Here is a 23,205-nt window from a genome sequence, read left to right on the forward strand (position 1 = left end):
TCCACAGAGAGGTCCATGTGCACATGGCAGTGATGCCACTCCTCCACTGTGTTAAGCCTGTTGCTGGCTGGTAAACATCTCCACTTAGCCTAACTCAAATAGTGCTTGTTCTGTTAGTGAACATGGCATGTATTTTTGTTTGTCCTTCTCATTCAGTCTAATTCACCAATAAGTTAATAAGAAAAGGATTTATAAGGTACACTGCTAGCCTCTTTGTATTTCTTCTACTTGTTTCTACTCCTGCTTTATCATAAATCCATAACTTAGCCAACTATGTATGCATCTGTATTTGTTTACAACTCTACTGTGTTTGTGTTTTCTTAATTTTCTTTCTCTTGATTTTAATATAAATTGTATTTTAATATATTTTAATATATAGATTTTAATATAAATTGTATTTTAATATAAATAAGTATTAAATTGCCTTTTCTGTTTTCTACAAGGCATTAAGCACATTTTTCACTCTATGTTAGAGATTTGTCTACATTACACTCATTGTACATGGAATTCCTAAACATGTGGGTTCCTATTAATTTCAATAGAGGGAGCCAGTCTGCACACCCAAAGGATTACTCAAGCCGATTGCCTCCCTTTAGCCCATGATTAGGGCACAAGGTAGGGGGAAAACATGCACATCAGATAACGTATCCAGAACGGATTGGTAAAGCAAGGTGATTACATAATAGTTAAAATATGATTATAATAGTTAAAATAATAATTAAAATATAGTTAACTTGTTGTGTGTGGCTTAAGATAAAGAGCACTGGGAACACTAAAGGCTCTTGTGCAACAGCTTGCACAGGGGAAATGGGGTAATTGTGCAAGGGCACAATTAAAGCATGCACTCTTTGTTAGTCAGGATGTTAGCCACTTTGTGTACATAAGAACATCATAACAGCCCTGCTGCATCAGGCACAAGGCCTATCTAGTCCAGCATCTTGCTTCACACAGTGGCCATCCAGATGATGATGATGATGATGAAGAAGTAGGTTAGGCTGAGAGAGAAGTGACTGGCCCAGAGTCACCCAGCAAGTACCATGGCCTAATGGGGATTTGAACTCAGGTCTCCCCGGTCCTAGTCCAGCACTCTAACCACTACACCAAGCTGGCTTTCTGGGAAGCCCACATGCAAGAGGTGAGAGTATGCCCTCTCTCCTGTTGTTGCTCCCCTGCAAATGCTATTGAGAGGCATCGTGCCTCTGAGGCTGGAGGTGGCCCACAGCCACCAGACTAGTAGCCATTGATAGACTTGTTCTCCATGAATTTGTCTAAGCGCCTTTTAAAACTGTCCAAGCTGGTGGCCATCACCACATCCCATGGCAAAGAATTCCATAGATTAATTATGTGCTGAGTGAAAAAGTACATCCTCTTATCAGTCCTAAATTTCTCAACCTTCAGTTTCATGGGGTGACCCCTGGTGTTGTGAGAATGGGAGAAAATTTTATCTCTGTCCACTCTCTCCACTGCATGCATAATTTTATATACCTCGATCATGTCTCCCCTTGGTCTCCTCTTTTCCAAAAGTAGTAAGAACATAAGAGTATAATTTCATGTAGCTTAAGTTCATAACTTGCAATTGCTTATAACATTAAAATTAACTTTATATAAAATTAAGGTCTGTTCTTCCTGTGCAGTTCATCATTCCTATTTAAAAATGTCTCTACTCCGCTGGCAATGGAAGCATCAATTATAATCTGAATTTTAATGCAAAGGTATTTTTCAATAATTATATCACGCTGAGACTTTTTTGTAGTTCCAATACACCATGTTTAAAATCTAGTTTTCTTAACAGGACATAAGAAATATGTTCCTTAAATCTGTTAATTAAAAGAGAAGGGTTTAAAGATTTGTTTTGAAAAGTTGTACCACTCTCTATCAACTGTGTGATTGTCAGTTTTACAAGCATATTCCAACTATAAATTACAAGTAGTGTCATTGTAATACAGAGCTCACCAAAAACTTCAGCAAAGTTTTCTGCATTGCTGGAGTTGCAATATAGATATGAAATAAGTATGCTTCCATACACAATTCAAAATATGTATGGGTCTTTGAAAAATGTGAGGGTTTTTTTCAGATTTAATATACTGACTATTATAGCAGTTTATTTATATTTGGCGTAGTGGTAAATATAAGAAGCAGGGGAAAGGAAAGGAAAACAAGAATACATGTTTTTACCAGCAAAAAATTACTAACAGTTACATTTAAAATTTTGCTCACAGTTTCTACTTGTAGTACCAGTTTCGTAGATAGAATTTTCTTCCACTGATTTCTTATGGGCAGAGGTCTGATGCATAATTTGATCTTTCCCATTCATACAGGCTTTCTTATTTATTTCAATACAAGACGTGGCTCTGTGTACTCAAAGGGAAGTAAGTACAAGAGTTTTCACAACCATTGAAGTGAATAGGAAAGCCTTCTCACAAAGGAAGTCCATATGTACATGAGTGAGGGCACCCTCAGCTCTGAAACAGGAGTTGTCTGAGGGTGTATTACTTGGGAAGGATGTGCTGTAGGGATGTGCATGAAACAGATTTCGCATTTCATTTCGAACTCGAAATGAAACACAGATGGCCAAAAGCATTTTGAGTTTGTTCCATCAAAACAGTTGGCTTTGACAAAACAAATTCGGTATGTTGCAAGTGTTCCGGCCACATGGAACAGTGGGGAGCTTGAAACACCCCCCTGTTCCTCATGGATACTGTAGCTCCTAGGGATACCAAAGTGAGTTGAGAGGTAGAGCACGACGGGTGCTACCTACTACCCAACCCATAAAAGAAATTGGCAAGTGGGAGATTTTTTTAAAAAAATTAACCTTTCCCCATAACCCACGTAGGATTCTATGGGGGTTTGGGGAAAGGTTAAAATTTTGTATAAAATTGCCTGGTTGCCCATTTTTTTAATGCGTTGGGTGGTAGGTAGCACCCATCTTGCCCTACCACACAACCCTCTTTGTTGTCCCTAGGAGCTATGCAGGGGGGAACAATGGGGTGTTTCGAATTCCCCATTTCCCCTATGGCTAGAACAGTTTTGCATTGCAATTTGCAATGCATTTTGCAATCCTGCCTCGAAAAACACTGCAGAAGCACACAGTATAAGGGACTCTTTCCCTCCCAACACAAGAACACATATTTCAAACACAGTCCAAAAATGGCCAAAAAAGAATCACGGACCCAGAATCTACTGCCAGCCACAGTGCCTGCGCTGCTTTAACATCATTGCCACAATTTGCTCTCACTCACAAATATGACTCTTCCTAGCATTGCAACAGCTGCCACAGCCAATGGGGCACAGATGCCCATGACAATATAGCAATAGCAATAGCACTTACATTTATATACTGCTTTATAGCCGGAGCTCTCTAAGCGGTTTACAATGATTTAGCATATTGCCCCCAACATTCTGGGTACTCAACATACCGAATTTGTTTTGTCAAAGCCAACTGTTTTGATGGAACAAACTCAAAATATGATTTGTATAAAATGCCAAGCAAGAACCAAAGGGATTGCAAGCCAATAGGAAGCCAGTACTAGAAAACCAACCAGCAAGGGAGAAACAGCCCTCCAATATAGTGCTCAGAATGTTGAAATGTTCTGATTGAAATGGGGTTGTTCTGTTCCAAGCTCGAAACAGGCCCTTTATTTGAAGGGTGTTCTGTTTTGAGCTCAAAACACTTGAAATGGCCCATTTTGAGTTGGAACATTCTGACCATGAAACGTTCTGCACATACATTTTCTCCACTGCAGCCTTCCCTTGTTGAGCAATGGCAGCAGTAAGGAAAGGCCAGTATGACAATGAAAGAATAGGGAAGAGAGACATCAGTGTGGTAACACACTAAGCTATGGTCAACAGCAGTTGATACTCACCCCAAGCAGCTACACAAATGACAGTTACATGGTGAGTCTATAGCCGAAGTGAAAGGCATTAAGAGAATAATGACAAGTATGGGAGTAAGGAAACCCCTGGTGCGCAACAAGGCATCCTTATACATGCAAGAATAAGCCCATATTTTTGAAAGCTTGAATATTTCTAATTTTGTCTGTACCTGATAAAAGTAACATACCCCCATACCAATCTTCAGAACTTGAATGGATTTTGAACTCCTACATTTTGCAAAGTAATCTTTTGTCAACCGCTATGAACAATTTTTCAAACTGCAGATTCATTTGTGAGGGTTTGCTGCTTCATTTTAATCCTGAATGCTGTTGCTTTTCTAACAATGGACTAATGAGTCTTAGCAACTTTTTCATGTTTGTTGAAATAATACTTCATGTCTGCCAGAGCCAAAATGAGTAGTAAGCTGTATTTTTTGCCAAAATTAAAGAAAGAAATTCATTGCTATTTTTAATCAGCAAATGACAGCCATAAATGATCATCATGAGGAAATGCGTACGTTTTCTCCTTTGTGCTCTAAAGTGCCAGCTTGCATCTCTTTGGGGGAAAGCTGCCTTAAGCTCCTTGTGGGAAAGTTAGTGTCCTCACCATATTGTTATTTGTTTAATTTGGGGGGCAAACAGCAAGTTGTGATAACTAGCAAAAGCCTGTTGCCAGGAATCATCAGAGATCAAGTGTCTGAACTCCTATCCCCACTTGTTATAAATTCTGTATGCCCCACCCCAAATAAAGCAGGTAAATGGGTTAATGTTTAATTTGTCTCTGAACCAGATAGTTGCCTGGCAACATAAAGATCAAGGATCTATTGAATAATGACCGTAGAAGAAATGATCAGTAGAATAAAGCAATTTGGCTGTGAAGAAGGAGGCAGCTAAATAGCTTAGGGAAGAACTAGCATCCATTTGTCCTGAGGGTTCACTGCTTCATTCAAATCCAGGATGCTGTTGCTGCTCCAACAATGGAGCTAATGAGGCTTAACATAACAATACTTATGTCACTGCCATGAAAATGTTGCTGAATCTCTCATTCAGGGTAGATTCTGTTCCAAGTCTGATCCCCTTTGGCATATGCTAGGGATTGTTTGCTATATTACATATTCTTAGTCTTTTCTGATCCCAGGGGTATACAGGGTGTTTCATTATCTTTCACTCATGTACTGATTTGTGAATACCCCAGTTTCACCACAGTTTTGCCATCAGGTAAGTGAAAGGTAAATTGAGTTGATAACTATGCACTGAGATATTCTGAATATATCTGTTTTGAACTCCATAAGCACTGAGTTTCATAAATAAGCCAAAATGAGAGGGGGTGTGTGTTTAAAGCTGAACATTATTGTGTCCAACTTTCACTTCATCTTGTTAACTGTTTGTCAACCAATTTTGCAGATGCTTTTGCTTTGTAATTTTAAAGTATCTCAGTCATTCCATTTTGTCATTTTATTTGCTCTCATGACTGCCGTTAACAGAAGAGGGTCATGCTGAAGTGCCATGAAGTAAGTGACGACCTAAAGGCATAGAATATTCTATGTTGTACCTTCTGGGTTTTTTTTAATCCATTTTATCACATTTGTATTTTTTTGTTTTCATTTTTACTTTGGAATTGATCATTCTCTCCTGATTGAGAAGTGGTAGCCATTTTTTTTAAAGTTAACTTAAAAAGCTAGGCCTAGCTTCAATATGAGATACTTTGCCTCAAAAGTTTCAGTAGCACTCAGTAGTGACTGTAATTCTGGATATGTGTTTGAGTCATTTAAATACAAACATTGAGAAATGAGCCAAAGTTAAGCATTTCCAAAACCCATTGACATCAGTGGCACAATTAAGACCGTAATCAGTATTGTGTTGTGTTTCTAGTGGTAAAATGATTAGGAACATAGGAAACTGCCATATACTGAGTCAGACCATTGGTCTATCGAGCTCAGTATTGTCTTCACAGACTGGCAGCGGCTTCTCCAAGGTTGCAGGCAGGAATCTCTCTCAGCCCTATCTTGGAGAAGCCAGGGAGGGAACTTGAAACCTTCTGCTCTTCCCAGAGCGGCTTCATCCTGAGGGGAATATCTTGCAGTGCTCACACATCAAGTCTCCCATTCATATGCAACCAGGGCAGACCCTGCTTAGCTATGGGGACAAGTCATGCTTGCTACCACAAGACCAGCTCTCCTCTCCTTGGCTGACCTAGTTTGATGACATGGAATATTTGGTGAAATGAGCTAAAAACATTCACAGGCCTATTTCTGTCAGGGAAGGGGAAAGTTGTCCATTTTACTGGGACTAAAATATCATACAGGAATAGCGACAAGACCAGAAAAAGGGTCCTGAGATGTAGGAAAGCTAAAAGACAGGAGCCTATAGGGAAGGACACTGAATGAACATTGCATAGTATACAAAAAATTGAGAAAGAGGATCTTTGAAGGAAGACTTCAGAAAAGCAGGACATTGTGGAAAGAGGAGACAATGACACAAGGAATTCTGAAGAAAAATTACAGTGCTTAAGGCCAGGAGAGATTTTAGCTATAAGAGAGGAAGAATAGATGAGTGACAGTGGGCCTAATCAAGATACCAAGTGGCTAAATCAAGGGTTGCTAGGTCTGGAGTCCTGACTCTGCCAGGGGTATTCTGCTAGTTGTGGTTTCTTCTATCACTATGAGGAGGCCTGGTCTTGAGGTAGCAAGCACAACTTGTCCCCTTAGCTAAGGAGGGTCAGCCCTGGTTGCATATGAAAGGGAGACTAGAAGTGTGAGAACTGTAAGATATTCCCCTCAGGGTATGGAGCTGCTCTGGGAAGAGCAGAAGGTTCCAAGTTCCTTCCCTGGCATCTCCAAGATAGGGCTGAGAGAGATTCCTGCCTGCAACCTTGGAGAAGCCGCTGCCAGTTTGTGTAGACAATACTGAGCTAGATAGACCAATGGTCTGACTCAGTATATGGCAGCTTCCTATGTTCCAATGTATGTTCCTATGTGATCTTGATGTGAATTCGGTTCATCCCTGAGTCCGCCTTTTAGCCAATCAAACAGACACAGTGGGAATCTCTTTTGAGGCAATTTATTGCACTGCAGTTGCAACAGGTAATCAGAGGGCTTTACGCTCTCAGACTGATTACAAATTGGTTATAGGTGCATCTTACATTTATACAAACAATCTGAATGATGCTGATACCCTAGACATAGTATACATGGCAACAAAATGGTGGACTAAGTTTCTAGTACGCATGCGAATGATTCATTGTTCATCTGGTGATCACTCCTTATTTGGTTACATTCTGTTTTCTTAACTGTCAGCAAAAGAACAATGAGAATCTTGTGAGAACCAATTTTCATAGATACAATTTAGTGGAGAGAGATAATGACGTTGATCATGAGAGGCCGTGATGTCCCTGAGCTGGCCTGAGCTGGGCTGGGGTTACTTTAAGTTAGAGTGAGGTATTCTAAGTAAAATGGAGTTACTTTGGTTTTCTAAAACACATCAATCTGACAATCCTAAGGGCAACAAGGACCAAGAACTAACCAGCCCATTCTTTGGTACAGCCTTTTAGTTCATAATTGTCTTTCACTTGTTGTGAAGCCTCTGTCATTGATTGGCTGAACTGTTGTCAAACATCCACCCACCCCCCACCATCTCTTGAGAAGAACAGGGATTTTGTTTTAATGTTCTTTTCTCCCCCTTGGCCACTAGGTCTAATGTTGCTGCAGTGCCAATTAGGGATATGCATGAATTGAGGTCCGTGCACAGGTTCGGAGCTGAACTAGTTCAGACAAGGTCTGAAGCAGTTCAGCGCTGCCAGGGTGCAGGTGGGGAGCAGCAAGCAGAATCTTTAAAAAGGAGGAGAGCAGGTCCTTACCTGCTCTCCATTGCTGCACTCAGCTTCCTGCTTTGTTGGTGCTCCCCCCAAACCCACATGTGGCGCTGGGATGCACACAGTATCTGTGCATACGCGGGTGTCGTTTGTGGTCAGCAACACCATGCTAACCACGCACAGGGTGCCTGCAGATGCATGGATGCCATGTGTGGGTTCTTGACGGGAATGCTGTTGCAACAGGAAGCTGCATGCAGAGAGCAGGTAAGGATCTGCCTCCTCCTCTTTTAAAAAAATCCCGCTTGCTGCTCTCCACCCTGCTGTGTTGCCGAAACTGTCCATGAACCTTTGTTCATGTACATCCCTAGTGCCAAGGTAATCTCACATTTTTGACAGTGTACTTCTTGGTACACTCTAGCCTTACCTCTGATATAGCAGCAAGTCTTAAGACGGCATAATGCATTTTAGGCTGAGTTTGCAGTTTCATTATTTACAGCATATTGTGCCCCAATGTGGTAAAAGTTCAAATTTCAACCACCGAAACATTTCATTCAGTGTCTTAAATATGAGGTTATACTTATCTTCACCCCATAAAAATACATGTATATATTATTTAACCATGAAGAATGACATAATTATTTAGCCTTGTCAAAATGTAAACCTACCACAACTTGCCTTCAGGGGCATACCTATAATTGACCGTGGGTGGGTCTCCCAGGGCCTCTGAGGGATTGGAGGGGCACCAGCTGGAGAAAACTTGTTCTTCACTCTCCCCCTCCCCAAAGAAGGTCTGTGTGTGGGTGGGGGGGTGTCATCTTCAATTTTTGTCCCAGGGCCCACTTCAACCTTTCTTGACTTAAATTATTCCCTATGTCTGAAAAAGCTTCCCTCTGTCCAGCAGGCCACCTCCCCAAAATCTATTTATTTAAGCAGTAACTAAGAGTTACTCCTGCTTGCCTCTAATCTCATTATTGATGCCAAGCCATGTCCTCTTCAGTCATGTCCAAATGCGATTCAAAGGAAGCCACCAAGCTCTTCTGCATTCCATTTCAATGTGGCTTATGCAGGAAAATATTCTGATGAGCTTTGCCCTTAGATTTAAAACCTAATTGAGAATGATGGGAGTATCATCAAAAGTACAATGATGCGTTCCTTAGTAGGCATGCAGCCTCACTACCTTTGGAAGCAGCATGGGCAGGGTGTAGAGTGACATGGAAACAATGAGTACATATCTTTAGGCTTGTGCCCGAAATGTTTCGGCGGCCATTGAAAAGGCCGCCGAAACGTTTCGGGTGTCGGGGCAGATTCGGTGTTTCGGCGCCGGCGGGGATAGGGCTTTAAGGGCGGGGGAGAGTGTACTCACCCCCCCCCCGCCGCATTTCCCCCGCCGGCGCTCTCCGAATTTGAAGCCCCTCGGGGCGGCAGCGTTCCTCCTTGCCGCCCCGTTTGCCCCCTCGGCCGGAAGTGGCCGGAAGTTCCGAGCGCGCGTGCGCGCGTTGTGCGCCCGCGCGCCCCCCGTGCGCGCGCACGCACGACAGGCGCGCATGCGCTCGGAACTTCCGGCCACTTCCGGCCGAGGGGGCAAACGGGGCGGCAAGGAGGAACGCTGCCGCCCCGAGGGGCTTCAAATTCGGAGAGCGCCAGTGGGGGAAACGCGGCGGGGGGGGTGAGTACACTCTCCCCTGCCCTTAAAGCCCTACCCCCGCCGGCGCCGATAAATATCGTGCACATCCCTACATATCTTCCTTGGATCAACAGTTTGCTGTGCAGAATGTAAGCCAATGTTAAGATGATAGTAAAAATCAATTTATGTTCATCACCCCACCACCCCACCATAGTTTAGCAAATCTGTTTTGCCCACAAAATTTTCAGATTTCTAAGTACCCAAAGCCCAGGTGCCCATGATCTCAAATTCCTAGATACCTTCAGCCGGTGTCATAGAAGAAGGTTCATGCCCCCAGAGGCTTACTCATGATCAGGGCCAGTCACTAAAGACAGTCTTGGGTCAACTGAGATCCTTTGATCCTGCCACCCAACCCAGGGCTCAGTGACCAGGCCTGATATGCCATGGAGACAGCCCCCAACAGCTCCTGAGAGGGACCATCAGAGTAGAGAGGAAAGAAGAGGGCCACTGTATGAAACAGGATGCTGAACTAGTTGGGCCTTGGGCCTGATCCAGCAGGGCTGTTCTTATGTTCTTATGAAGTGATTTGCTCAGGAAAAGCATAGCTGATTGAAGATGGCAATACATCCCCTTCTCTACCTAACACCTCCCTCACGAGAGCATCAGGATATGGTGCTCTGAATAGAGCAAGGATGATGTGGCTTGCGGCCACAGGAAGTGCTTTCCTGGGGAACATATTCCTAGTCTGGGTGATGTAGAATCCAGAGGAAAGAGTTGAGGTATGCAAGGACAAGACAGTGGAGTTGAGTCAGGACTGTTTAACGGTTTAATGAGACAGAGAGGCAAGTGCAATCTGCCTTCAGGGCTCTTGCTGCTGGTTGTTTTGTTAGCCCCACTTCTACTCCAGGACTGGAATAAAAGTAAATAAAGCACCATTCAAAAGCCGGCCTGGATCAATGAATGGATTAACCAAAAACACCACAGGTGAAAGGCATTCTTTCAAACCCAAGAACCTTTTATTGACAGTTTAACCCAAAAACCACAGTCAAAAGTTGTTAACAATCATTATTAAAATGGCTACTTTATGTTCAGAGCTATTGATGTAGATTAGTTTGATCCCCCTATAAGAGAATCCTGTGTTCCCCACTGCTTGCAAACAATATTTTAAACACTTAACTTCAGTATTTTATTACTTCTGGAAAATGTCCCTTTCCCCACTCCCCCGCCGCAGCTACGCTCTGTTGAATGTAATGTTGAATGTAATGCACAAAGCTTCTCTTTGGATGTAATTTAATGCAACTATTTTTGCTAAATAATTCTTTGGGGCTAATTTCCAAATCACTTTGTGATCAAATGGCACATCAATAACTTCTGTCCAATGTTTTCTTCACAGTGATCACAACACAATTATCACATAGGCTAAAATCGAAAGAAACTATTGACACCTGTGGTGGGAGTCATAAACACCAGTGATGTGTTTTCTTTCATGTTTTTCTTGCACCAGGTCTGTTAGCAAAAGAGGCAAGCTACCTTTTCAACTTAACAGTTGTTTCCATCTTTGGAAGTGCTGCAGTGAGAACTTCAAGCTCTGTGTGCTTCTTTCTTCCATGCACTTAAATAATTTCTTTGGGAAAGGGTCAAAGTTGTACTGGGATGGATTTGGATATGCATTTTACTATTACATATGGTATAATGTCAGTAACAATCATCAGTTACTTAAAAACACCTTTCATTAGTCTTTTCAGTGGCATGTCATCAATGGTGTATTGTTATCACCTCTAGTCTAAAACAATAAGCAAGGCAGAGGAGGAAAAAATGAGCTTGCATGTGCAAGTTTGAACCCAATTAAATTTTTTATACTCTGAGAAAAGATTCTGCTTAATTGTTCTTAAGTAATGTGTTTTTGCATCTGTTGTAAATTACGTTCTTTAAAAAATCAAATACTAAGACAACAAATCTTGGTTGACAATCCACACAGTGAAACACGGGCAGTACAGAGTCAGACCCTTCCACACTGCTGAGTACATTTCAAACAATGGCTGCAGTGTTGCAGGACAGGGCTGGTGCGCTGCTACTTACAATGGCTCAGTCACACCTGTGGGATGCAACCACCTCTGTTATTGCCAATGGATATTGTGTCATGCCACTGTGATGGTGCCATTTTAAGTAGCAGCACACCAGCTCTGTCCCGCAACACTGCAGCCATTGTTTGAGAGACACGCAGCAGCATGGGAGGGTCTGTACCTAACTACATCTTATGTAAAACATCAGCTCCATTTCTTTATGAGCAAACATGAGTTTCCCTTCCTGTGAATTCTTAATTGAAGTGGTTGCCATTTTGGTCATTGCCTTTCTTAAGAGTTCTGATCTCTTTATTCGAGTAGGATGCCATGTTTAAACAGGCTATTCCAGTATAGTTCTTACATTCTCCAGGTAGAGAAAGAACCTAAAAGCACACTGCTTAATCCTTCCCCCACCCCCATTTCTACTGAATTCAGTGGCTAGATTCCACATGGCCCTTTGTAAGAGACTGAGCATTTATTATCCAAGCATTTCTGTACTCGCACTAGGGCATTCTGGGTTTCTCAGTCTCTTACAGGAAAGTGTGTTGCATTTGAAGGATGTTCTGAAAGGTTCCCTAGGTGAATTGTACTGGAACAGCCCTCTTGTGCAGTATGGTGTGTGTGTGTGTGTGTGTGTGTGTGTGTGTGTGTGTGTGTGTGTGTGTTAGAGCCACGCAGCAGTGTGGTGGTTTTGAATCACATGTCAGCCACAGATAATACTGATTGTGCATGAAAATGCTAACATGGACAGGGCTTCTGATGCAAAGAATTGGAATGCAACATTTGTTCATCAGAAGGTAGTCTTTCTTAGCAGGGGCGTATCTAGGGTAGGGCAGGAAGGGCACGTGCCCCGGGCGCCACTTGAAGGGGGGGCGCCATTCTTAAAAATTAAAAAAAAAATTAAATGGCTGCCAAAAACAAAATGTCCACTGTCCATACTCAAATGGCCTCTGTGAGGCCCTAGGCCATGCCAGGCCTTGCAGAGGCCATTTGAGCATGTGCAGCGGCCATTTTGTTTTCAGCTGCCATTTTTTTAAAAAAATAAAATTTAAAAACTGCCACCGCACATGCTCAAATGGTCCCTGCAAGGCCCTAGAGGCTAGCGGGGGGAGGGGGAACCTTTGCAGACCCCCCACACATGGCCTTTAGGAAGCCCCCCCAAAGGGGCTACAGGTAATTTTATATATATATATGTCACTGTAGACATATTTAGTTTGGCACTAAGTACAGAGAATCAGGGCTTGTGAATACTGAGCTGAAGCTTCTGAGCTAGGACTATATTCATTTGCTCTTACTTTGCTTCTTGTGATAAGTGAGTTAAATGTGATATCTTAATAATATTAATGGTGAGTTTGTCTTTGAATCAGTGTGAAATCCTTAGTATTAAGGACCACTGGGAGTTTCTTGCTCTCTTTCTCTCATTTTAACTGTCTTTCTGAAATACTGGAATATATTCCAAGCAGTGACACAGTTTACTCTGCATATCCTTTAATTATTTTCAGAGTATCTGGGAAAAGTCTCCATTTATTTGTAAAACTTATGTAATAGTGATGCTACAATGCATAGTAGAGAACTAGATAGGCACTTCTGTTTAGTTTTCCAAGTACACCTCCACATAGTATTTGGGTATTTCATGAGCCCCAGCATACTGAAATTCATAGTTTTCCAGCATTTTTTGGTCTGGCCACGTTCACTGCTAAATCGTTTTTGAAATATTAAAAGATTAATGAGCTTGACTTGTATTTTTCAGCTGATTTTATGGTAAAGTTATCTGAAAGATGGGTGTCAGATGTCTGGACAGGGGGCACAATTTCAGTGCTTGCCCTAGGCGCTATTTTCCCTAGATACGCCTCTGTTTCTTAGTGTTTTTGTAAGTACTTGCTTCAAACATAACTTTGATTTACAAGCCTTATTTAATTTATATATACTTTGGAAACCAATATATGCTGGAATTACCTAAACAACAATACAGCCATATTAATTAAGGGCCAAAGTAAATTGGGTGGTAGCAGGCCCATTTGTTAAATTCAGGTCACTGACAAATCCCTGTATATGGAGGAATGGGAATAATTTGAAGCACAGCAGGGAATGATAAATGCTTCCCCACCTACGCGTCTATTCCCAAGTCACTTTCCCCAGGTCTTTTGCTCATGCAGAGTGCACAGACCAGAAATAACTCCTTATAGAGAAAAACAGATAGGGAGAAGTGTGTTGTAGGGTAAGTTCAGCATTTCATTTGCCCACCCATGCTACACTTTAAATAACTATATAGAAATTTGGGGGTGGCAGAATGGCCTTGCCCTGGAGAAAAGGCAAGCAGGGCAGGGAGGAAAACCCATGGCTGAGGGAGAGGAGAATGGGGCAGAAGGCTTGAGGGGAGAGCAGACTGAGGCTGGGAGGAGAACAAACTGGGGCTGGGGGGAGAACCAAGGAGGGGAGAACTAGGGGCACAGATGCTCTATGCGGGGGGCACGGCTGGCCCCAACTAGTGCACAGATGCTCTGTGCGAGGTCAGCTAGTTTAAAATAATTTTGGATTATAACTAACTATGCCTGCATTGTGCATTTAACTACACAGTGTATGATCCAAAGAACTACACAACTAGTTCTACATGTCGAAGGGTGTTTGGGCTTGTGTTTCTTGACAAAGTGCATGGCAAACTACTGTTGACACTAAGGGGACTTCTCCAAAGTCCTTTGTGATCTGGTACGGGGGTGGTGTGTGGGGTTACTCTTCAAAAAGGAAAGTCAAATATCCCACTAAGCATGCCTAGATAAATTCTTTATATCCCAGCATTTGTTTTTATTATGGAAAGGGGTGTGTGGGGGTTAAACATTGATTTGTGGCTGGCCATGGTGGGGAACTAAGTGTGGAAAAGCTGAAAGAAGCTGAATCCAGGTAAGACTGAAATAATGATAACCTCTGTGTCTTGTGATTTATGGTGAATAGGACACCTGTTCAGTGAGTGCAATCTCTTCTGGTTGCTCACATTTGCAACCTCCTGAGGTCCTCTTTGCTACCTCTGAGGTCTGTTGCCACATATAAAAGCTCCAGATGCAGCAGAACCTTTTGCCAACATTATCTGATAAGAAGGCTGCAGTCTGGTTTTTTGTTTGTTTGTTTTTAAGTTTTGGCCGTTTCTCCAATTATACATGGTTTTCATGACTTCAAGGGGTGGATTGGTGTACTATATAAGGTTGCCCTTGGTATGGCAGGTCTTATTCAGAAGGGTGTTTTTTTATTTTTTTTATTTTGCTAGTGCAAAATGCAATGCAGTGGCACAGTGGTGTAGCAATGTTGGAGTGAGCCCAGAGACAAGATTTTAAAATGGGCCCCTCGCTGATATACACACACAAACACACTTCGCAATATATAGTGCACTCACACTCACATCCCCATTATGAATACGGTGAATATCTAGTTCACAGGGGCGGATCCAGCACTTTTTACACTAAAATACACTCAGGGAAAGATTTATTTATTCATTTTTTAGAAGAAATTTGGAACATACCTGCTAATACCAGCTTTTTGCATGGAAAATCCTATCACACTTCCTCTCTCTCTTACAAAGGTGTTGCTAGGTACTTAAAAGATCCAGGGAGTGCAACACAGGCGGGCGGGGAGTCATGTGATGTGCCTCTGGGGGGGGCGCTTGAGGCAGTGGGGCCCCAAGACAACGGTCTCCCCTTGCCTAATGGTAGCTATGCTCCTGCAGTGGCATATCCACTATTGGAAAAGGGTGGACAAATTTTCCTGGGCTTTCTTAAGCATACCATCTGTGTGACCTATTAGAACAACAATGGCATATGGAGAAGCATCTTTTGTGGTAGTGTACAGTTTTGGAACTCTTTTCTTCCTTAGGTTCATCAAGCCTGAGCATCTTCTGGAGGCACCATAAGACCTTTCTGTTTTAGCAAACATTTAGTGGCCAAAGATTTGTAAGGGAGATTTTTGTAATATATTTTAGATTGCCTTTGGTTATTACATATGTTAATATTTAACTTATGCATTTTCTGCTAGTATTGGCTTTAATAAAATTGTGTAGTATTTCTTTATAATGTTTTAGTATGGCATTGTGCACCATGAATTCCTTAAGTTAGCAATTACATGATTAATATGTGACATTATAGAGTCTGAATATTTTCTATTCACTTATTGTTTCAGGAGCACAGAAGTCATGAGCACTGTCTCAGGTACTCGAAGTTCAACCATCACTTTTACTGTCCGGCCTGGGACTAGCCAGCCAATCACACTGCAGAGCAGATCCCCAGACTATGATAGTAGGACATCAGGAGCAAGGCATGCTCCAAGCCCGGTGGTTTCACCAACAGAGATAAGTAAAGACATCATGCCAGCTCCTCTGACTGCTGCTGCTCCAGTTGCATCTCCTTCTCCAACTCTTTCTGATGTTTTTAGCCTACCCAGCCAGCCTCCTTCTGGGGAGCTCTTTGCTTTGAACACAGGGCGCAGCAGGTCTCCTTCTCCCTCAATATTGCAACAGCCAATCTCAAATAAGCCTTTTACAACTAAGCCTGTCCACCTGTGGACTAAACCAGATGTGGCAGATTGGTTGGAAAGTTTAAACTTAGGTGAACATAAAGAGACCTTTATGGATAATGAAATAGATGGCACTCATTTACCAAACCTTCAGAAGGAAGACTTGATAGACCTTGGAGTGACTAGAGTTGGTCACCGAATGAACATAGAAAGAGCCTTGAAACAGCTATTGGACAGATAAGAATGGCTACTCTTGCCTCACAAACCTTTGTTTATAAATAGAGATTGGCTGGTACTGAAACACCCCACATGCCTTGGCTCCCCAAGAGTACCGCCAAATTAAAGCATCAATTAGTCCCTGTCATTTCTGGTACTCAGCAGTGTAGACTGCAAGTTGAGTGCACAGAAGCAACCCTAACTAAATTGAATGAATGGGAACATATATTTTAGAATGAAGTGGGGGAGAGTGTAAGCTTTAGTCTTACTGAAATTGTTTATCAAATTCCCATTTGTTACATTGTGTCTCGGGGTGGGGGCAAGATTAATCTCTTAATATCCATAAACTGGTTTTTTGCCCTTTAGAAATGCTCTCATGCTGGAATAATAATGTGCCAGTTTCTCTTTGGTGTGTTTTTTTTAAAATAAGTATTTCTTCTCTCAATAGAGAGTATTATGCCCAGATCCTTTTGTAATCTCTGCTTCTTCCACTACCACTCTACAGCCTCACCACACTCAGTACTACTGCTCCTGTAAGTTAAGTTCTCAGCAGGTTTTCCCATTATGATTTCCTGCTATGCTAATTAGTGTTCCACATGCATGTCCACATTTTTCATGTCACATATACTACTTTTAATTAAACATGTACACATTCACAGGGTTCTCAAAGCAGCAAAAATTCCTTTGTAACCCATTTTTAATCTGATGGTTATATTTCTTGTTTGTCAATAATGAAGCTAGTTTTTGTTATATAGTGTAACTGTGTTCTGTCAGATTTACCTTTCCCCCACTTTTGTTTAGTGCCTTTCCAAGTTGCCAGACAGCTTTCATACATGTTTTCCTGTCATACATGATATGGTAGAACAAGCTGAAGCTATGTAAGAGGCCTATCCCAGCTGTATAAAACAGGGAATTGGGAGAAATATGTTTGCAAGAATTCTGTCAATTGGAGATACCTCTTTTACAGTTAGATGGTAATGGATGTCATATAGTTCCATCCAAAACTTTTTAGCTCTGTTTGGACATTATGCCTGAATGCATTGCGCTGGGGATAGAGGGACAGGAGCATGCTGACTAGCTACTTGCTCTGCTCCAAGGTGCTCACTAACTGTATCCCCCCAGGCCTCTTCATATTCAAACCCTTGTCTGTAGAAGAAGCACTGATCTTGAAGAGGTTCCTCCACGTGATATGGAACTCTGAAACCCCCGCATTTCACATTGCATGGAGGAGCCCTCCTCATGTTGAGCAGTGTCCTCTGAAAACAGCTGCTGAATAGATGCTCAGGGACCATGACCAATGGGCACATCAGCAGGTGGGCATAGTTAGCAGATGTGTTCCTGTTTCCTGTAACACATGCTTTTGTATTGAGTTTAGATGACAAATCGTTTTTTTAATTGTAAGATTTTCAAATCAGTGAACCCCTATCAAATGTATTTTCATCCAGTTTTCTCTCTTTAATTCTTCCTAAAATCAGGCTGCTTGAGCTGCAAAGCAGAAAGCCGCCTTTACAGCTTCCAGGCTTTGAAATGGTGGACTCTTTTGCTATAGCCTCTATCCATACATTTTGTACAGGAGTGGATACCCACTACTATGCTGGAGGATCATTTGTCCCCATTCTTCCCCCACCAAACCTAAAATCAGTACTATCAGATAACCTGTTGAAGGCAGGGAGGGGTACCAAGATTCAGCATCCCCATTAAAAAGTTGATCAGTTGAGGTTTTATCTTCACGGAACATTTAAATCATGATCTGGAAGAACAATCCATTCACAAAAATGTATTTTCATCCATAGTTTGCTCTTGCTGAATTAGAGTCATTGTCTGTGAGGGACTCAGTTAGGATTATGATCCAAATTGTCATTAAAAGAACAATAAATATTACTTGTACTATTTAGGTATTCAGGTTTTAAAACTGCAAAATCTTTCACAATTTATTGCACAATTAACTGTATGCAGGGAGCTTGTCGATGAAGACGTGGTCTGATTATCCTTGTGTACATAAGAAAACTAGCTGTTCCATATAGTAAAAGCCTGTTTTCACATTCAAACATAGCTGTACGTCTTGGCCTTGGTCTCTTAAAATACTAGAAAGAGGAATGTTTAAATGTGATTGCCTGCAGTTTCAAATATGTATAAAATTAAAATATAAATGAGAGTCTAGTGTGTGTTCTGAAAATGGCAGGTACCATCACTAATGAAAGGGATAATGACCAAAAATGGAAGTTGGAAGCTTCAGTTTAACTTAACATTTATTGATTGTTAAAATAATTTAAAAATTCTGTAGTTGGATATTTTTGTTCATTGCCACCTGAACTAAAACAGCACTTCAAGAGATTCATTCTCAAGACCTGTGCAAGGAAAAGGATGCATCAGGTTAATGTGTAGAACATAGTTTAGGTTTATAGACAGTGGGTAACTCTCATGAAGATTAACAATATTATCCAGCTTACCCTCTCTCCCACCATAATGAATGTACACTAGGAGTTTGTAGTTCCTAGTTTCCTGAATAATTAAGTCCAGACTAGAGGGTTAACTTGTATGATTGCTCAAACCCTCAAACTATTGAATATTCAAGAGGCCTCCTGTTTTTGGAAGGCATCTAAATTCTTTCCTTAATATGTTCCAGCCTATCTCTAATTATAATTTTATTTTCTCACAACCAAGTGTCTAATTAGGTCTGCAACAGCCCTAGAACTAGTACATAAAGTTTAGCAATTTCAATATCTTTCTTTACTGCAAGTTTAAATAGTTGTACAGATAGTTTATAAGCACAATATTTTAAGAATATAAGTGGCTGGTCTACTGGGCAGCCTTTGTGCCACTTCAATGCTAGAAATTTAAAAAAAAAACTTTTGTGGTTTACTACTATTTCTGTGGAATAATTATTAAGTCTTGACCTTTTTAAATCAACCTCATTTGGATGCATCTGAACCAGCAGAGCTGTGTTATATTTTCTATCTTTGCTAGAACTTATTCAGAAGATTAGTATTTCTTCAAACATGGTTACAATTAACAATGCAGTGGTTAATTATGAAAAACTAATATTCATGTCTCTCTTCTCTCCCCCTCCCTCCCCGGCCTTTCTGCAAGAACTGGTCTTTTGACTTGACATCTGTTGTTGTACCCTTTGCAGGTTTCTATTTGCATTTGAAAGTTCCAAGTAACCTTGTAATTAAAATCTAGTTTAAATGCAAAAGTACAGAAATTTCCATAATTACATGGATTTTTATGTAGAGGACGACATTCAAATATTCAGTGGCTACAGAAGCCATCAATCAAATATTTTGTGTAAAAAAAAAAAAAAGATAATTCAGCCATCATTGTCTTCCATTTGGTGATATTGCAGAATTCAGTAAATAAACCACGAACGCCATGCTCCTTTTTGTTTCTTTGAATGCAGTTTGTGTTACCTCTATAATATGTGCCAGGAAATACATTAAGAAAAATGGTATGAAAATAAAATAATGGAGAATTACTTTTAAGCTGCTGTTAATCATAACCTTTTACTGTTTAATAAATGATGAAAATGTACAAAGAAGTTACAGGTGATGGTAATCCCTTTCTTAAAAGGGTTATCTCTTGCATATGTATCTTTTTCAGGCACTTAAATAGTAGGTACAATATAATTAGTAGAACAGAGATTTAAACATCAAAGAGCTAATGAAATAGTTTATTTTTACATTGTGTCTTATGATCTGAAGAATAATGGGCCTGCAAGGAACTGCTTTTATCAATAAAATACACTTTTGCCAAGATGAAGTAGTCTTTAGCACTGGTTTGATGGTTTTATCACAGAAAGCAATAGTTACAGATACAGAGTTGCCTCCCTGCATTTTTATCCCATTTTGAAAATGTTGGGGGCAGGAATGGCCCTTTCAATCCCTTGCTACTATGATGGTGCAAAATAAGGTGTTAGAGATAATCTTGTTATGATATTCCAGGTTTTAGGAACTTTTGTTTATATATTGTAATTTAAATACACTGCATTTACATGCCTAGTTTCTGTAATATTGTGTATACAATACCAAAATCACACAGGATGTAAATTGTGTATAACTTCACAGACTCCTTTCCTTGGGTGTCTGGGAACATTTAAGTTTTAATTCATATATTATAAAATGACTATATGTGACTGTTGATTTACAGAATTTACATATCACAAAAGCTAACTATTTGTGGTACTTAAGTTAATAAGAGTGATTTTCTGAGTTCCTCTACAAACAAGCATTACCCAGTTGATCTGGCAATGACTCTATGTATGAGCCTCTAATACTGATAATTTTCCCATTACATTTTTATTTTATTTTCTAGATAGTAATATTTCTCATTATGGTTTGTGTAACAACTTGTGTTCATGTTATCTATGTTGCTGTAATTTTTGTGCTTCAATTCCTCTTATTTCAAATCAATTTGAAAAAAAAAACAACCAAGCTCCTGTAACTTGCACTTTCCCTAATCCTTACTACTCTTGTATGGCAACCAAAATTACTGTAAGAAATAAATATAATATTGCACTAAGGTTGTGGTTCTGATTGAAAACAGTAAAATCAGTCTGAATTGTTTGTTTTTGAACAGAGTTGCCAAACTTACCATTTAATATTAATGAAGTAGTTTTAAATGTTTTAACTGAACTTGCTTAGAAAAATATTTTACCTCATATTAGGTAATATCTGACTACTGGATTCAGAGTTAAACCATATTGAAATTTAGGCCGCAGTTTGAATTTTATATTCATATTTCAAATGAGAAATAGGAGAGGTATTGTAAAAACATGAGATAAAACATTTACTTCATTTGGGTGAATTGATTTCTTACTTTGAGGGCTATTTTGTTAAGCCTTTAAAAAAAAAAAGGCATGAGAGTTTCCCTGTTCTGAGCTTCCCAAAGGAGTACAGTATTAGTTTTCATTCCAGACATTAAATTACTATTCTGGTGAGCTGCTAAAATGTAGCAGAAGAATGCACATTAGAGAATGAACAAGGAGCCTGAGATCCTTATGTGCATCAGTGGACTGCATATGTGGATCTCTCCCATCGCACTCTTGAATTACCTCTGCTGTTACAGCTGGCAGCACTGATCATTTATTGGCAAGAGAGAGAAGGTGTTTGCCCAGTTGGAGAAAGTTGCCCAAGCAGACCATGTTTACCATCTGCAGGAGCACAGTGCACTCGTATGGAGCGGGCAAAGGGCTATTCTCTCTGCTGCCGCCGCCGCCACCACCGTAATCTATTGTGCAAATTGACCTAAAAATCCAGGATCAGGAGCCAGAAACCTGTTTCCAGATGCAGATCATGCATCAATGTTAAGGCAATGCCTTTATCAGGGCTATGCTTTTTATTACTAGGATTCTGTAACCAGAAGTCATTAATAGTTATAGAAAGATTCCATTTTCCTTTCCATGCAAAAAAATGTGGAATATTTTCAATGTTCTATTGTGTCACCTGATTCTTACTTTTCCCCACCCCCCTTTAATGGTTCATATGCTGGAGGATCTTGGAAGAGAATGCCTTAACTGCGATTTTCAAATTTATGTTCCATAATGGAGATATTTTGATCTGTTTAGAGGCTTATTTTCTTCCATGCACAGTTTTGAGATACATTTTCATTGTTTCTAATGTTCAAGAGCTTCAACTAGCTTTGTTTTCTTAACTGTTGAATTTTATTCAGGTATTTTAACAACCAAGTGACATGGATATCTATCTTTAGATATAGCTATAGTTAATCATATCTACACACATTAAAAGGATGAGTGGTTTTTAAAAAATAGATTCCCACTCTGCTATGAAATTGCTAGTGCTAGCTAGGATTCGAAGCAGTATCTTAGCTCATTTCCTGAATGCTTTAACAAAGAAACGTTTAAACTCAATGTATGGGTGGTTCATCTTTGTTTCAATGTTCCAGTCTAATGGCAAAGCTCAAAGACTGCATCAACAGAGAGAGTATACAAGAACAGTACCAGCATAGACCAGTAAGTGGTGTACTGAAATGGCACATCAGAGCACAGTAAATACAAGAAGAACAAAGTGTCTGCCTTGGATGCTTTGAACCTGACCTGTATAAAATCCTGTTGTAACAAAATGAACTTTTGAATCAAAAGGACCATCTCAACATCAATGTCTTGCAGTGACAGTGCCTTGTTTTCTGAACCAAGAAGTCCATCAGTGCACAGCTTAAAAAAAAAACCACTAAATGTTGAAAAGATCAAAGTATTACTTTGCAGTCCTTTCTAAATATTGTGACTTGATGAGTCACTGAGGTGAAATAAAAGAAATTAAAATAGAATTGTGTTTCTGTTGTTTCCCAATAAAATTTATTTGTGCAACATCTGTTGAGTATGTAAGAAGATACTTTTAAGATTACTGAACTTTAATGCAGAAGTAAATGGAGCCTGTATGCTGTTAGATATCAAACTATAGAACATTTTAACATAGTTATACTGACTCCTAGTGGCATGTGCTGGAGAACAACCCAGAGCACAATTTATATAAAGGTATCAGTTAAAAACAAACAAAACTTTGTAATAGTTAAGCTGTTACTTAAGTAGATATTTGTATTTGCAAGTTATGCAACTTTGTCTATTTGACATGCGTACAGTTTGGAGGGTCTCCTGGGCCTGACTCTTGGATTTCCCAGGTGGCAGCTGTGTCTAGGAGTACCTTTGGTCAGCTTCTGCTGGTGCAACAACTGCATCTGTTTCTGAAGAAGGCCAAGCTAACCACCTCCACATGTCTTCATTACATTGAAACTGGCTCACCAGAATACTCTATGTGGGGCGGCCTTTGAAGAGCACTCTGCAAATTCAGTGGCAAGTCTCTTGACCAAAGCCAGTTTGTTGGAACATGCAACATCTCTTCTGTATTAGCTGCTAGTCCATTTCCAGGCACAATTGAAAGTGCTGATTATTGCCTTTAAAACCCAGCAGGACTTGAAACCAGGATACTTGAAGTAAGGTTTCCTCACTTATGATCCTGCCCTTCCCCTATACTCAATAGAAGAAGCTCTTTGGTACATCCTGTGGGCATAAGAGGTAAGGTTGTTCAAAATAAGGGAAAGGGCCTTGACAGTGGCAGTGCCTAGATGTAGCACTTGCTGCCTGGGAAGAGCTATTTGCTAACGTTTTTA

General features: G+C 40.5%; 1 protein-coding gene across 21 annotated transcripts in view; it reads left to right on the forward strand.

The window, feature by feature from the left end:
• The window catches only part of SHANK2 (SH3 and multiple ankyrin repeat domains 2), a 695,900-nt gene extending 673,491 nt beyond the window's left edge, over positions 1 to 22,409 (forward strand). For 20 of the 21 annotated variants that reach the window (XM_053285997.1, XM_053285975.1, XM_053285994.1 and 17 more), the window contains one exon: positions 15,535 to 22,409. In XM_053285997.1, the coding sequence (XP_053141972.1) occupies positions 15,535 to 16,108 (574 nt within the window). In that variant the 3' untranslated portion in view covers positions 16,109 to 22,409. Of the gene's footprint in view, positions 1 to 5,356; positions 5,384 to 15,534 lie in introns of all 21 variants that reach the window. The other variant, XM_053285990.1, reaches the window with a different exon arrangement.
• Positions 22,410 to 23,205: the final 796 nt, after the last annotated feature.

The sequence above is a fragment of the Hemicordylus capensis genome, chromosome 1 (assembly GCF_027244095.1).
Source record: "Hemicordylus capensis ecotype Gifberg chromosome 1, rHemCap1.1.pri, whole genome shotgun sequence".
Taxonomy (NCBI): Eukaryota; Metazoa; Chordata; class Lepidosauria; order Squamata; family Cordylidae; genus Hemicordylus; species Hemicordylus capensis.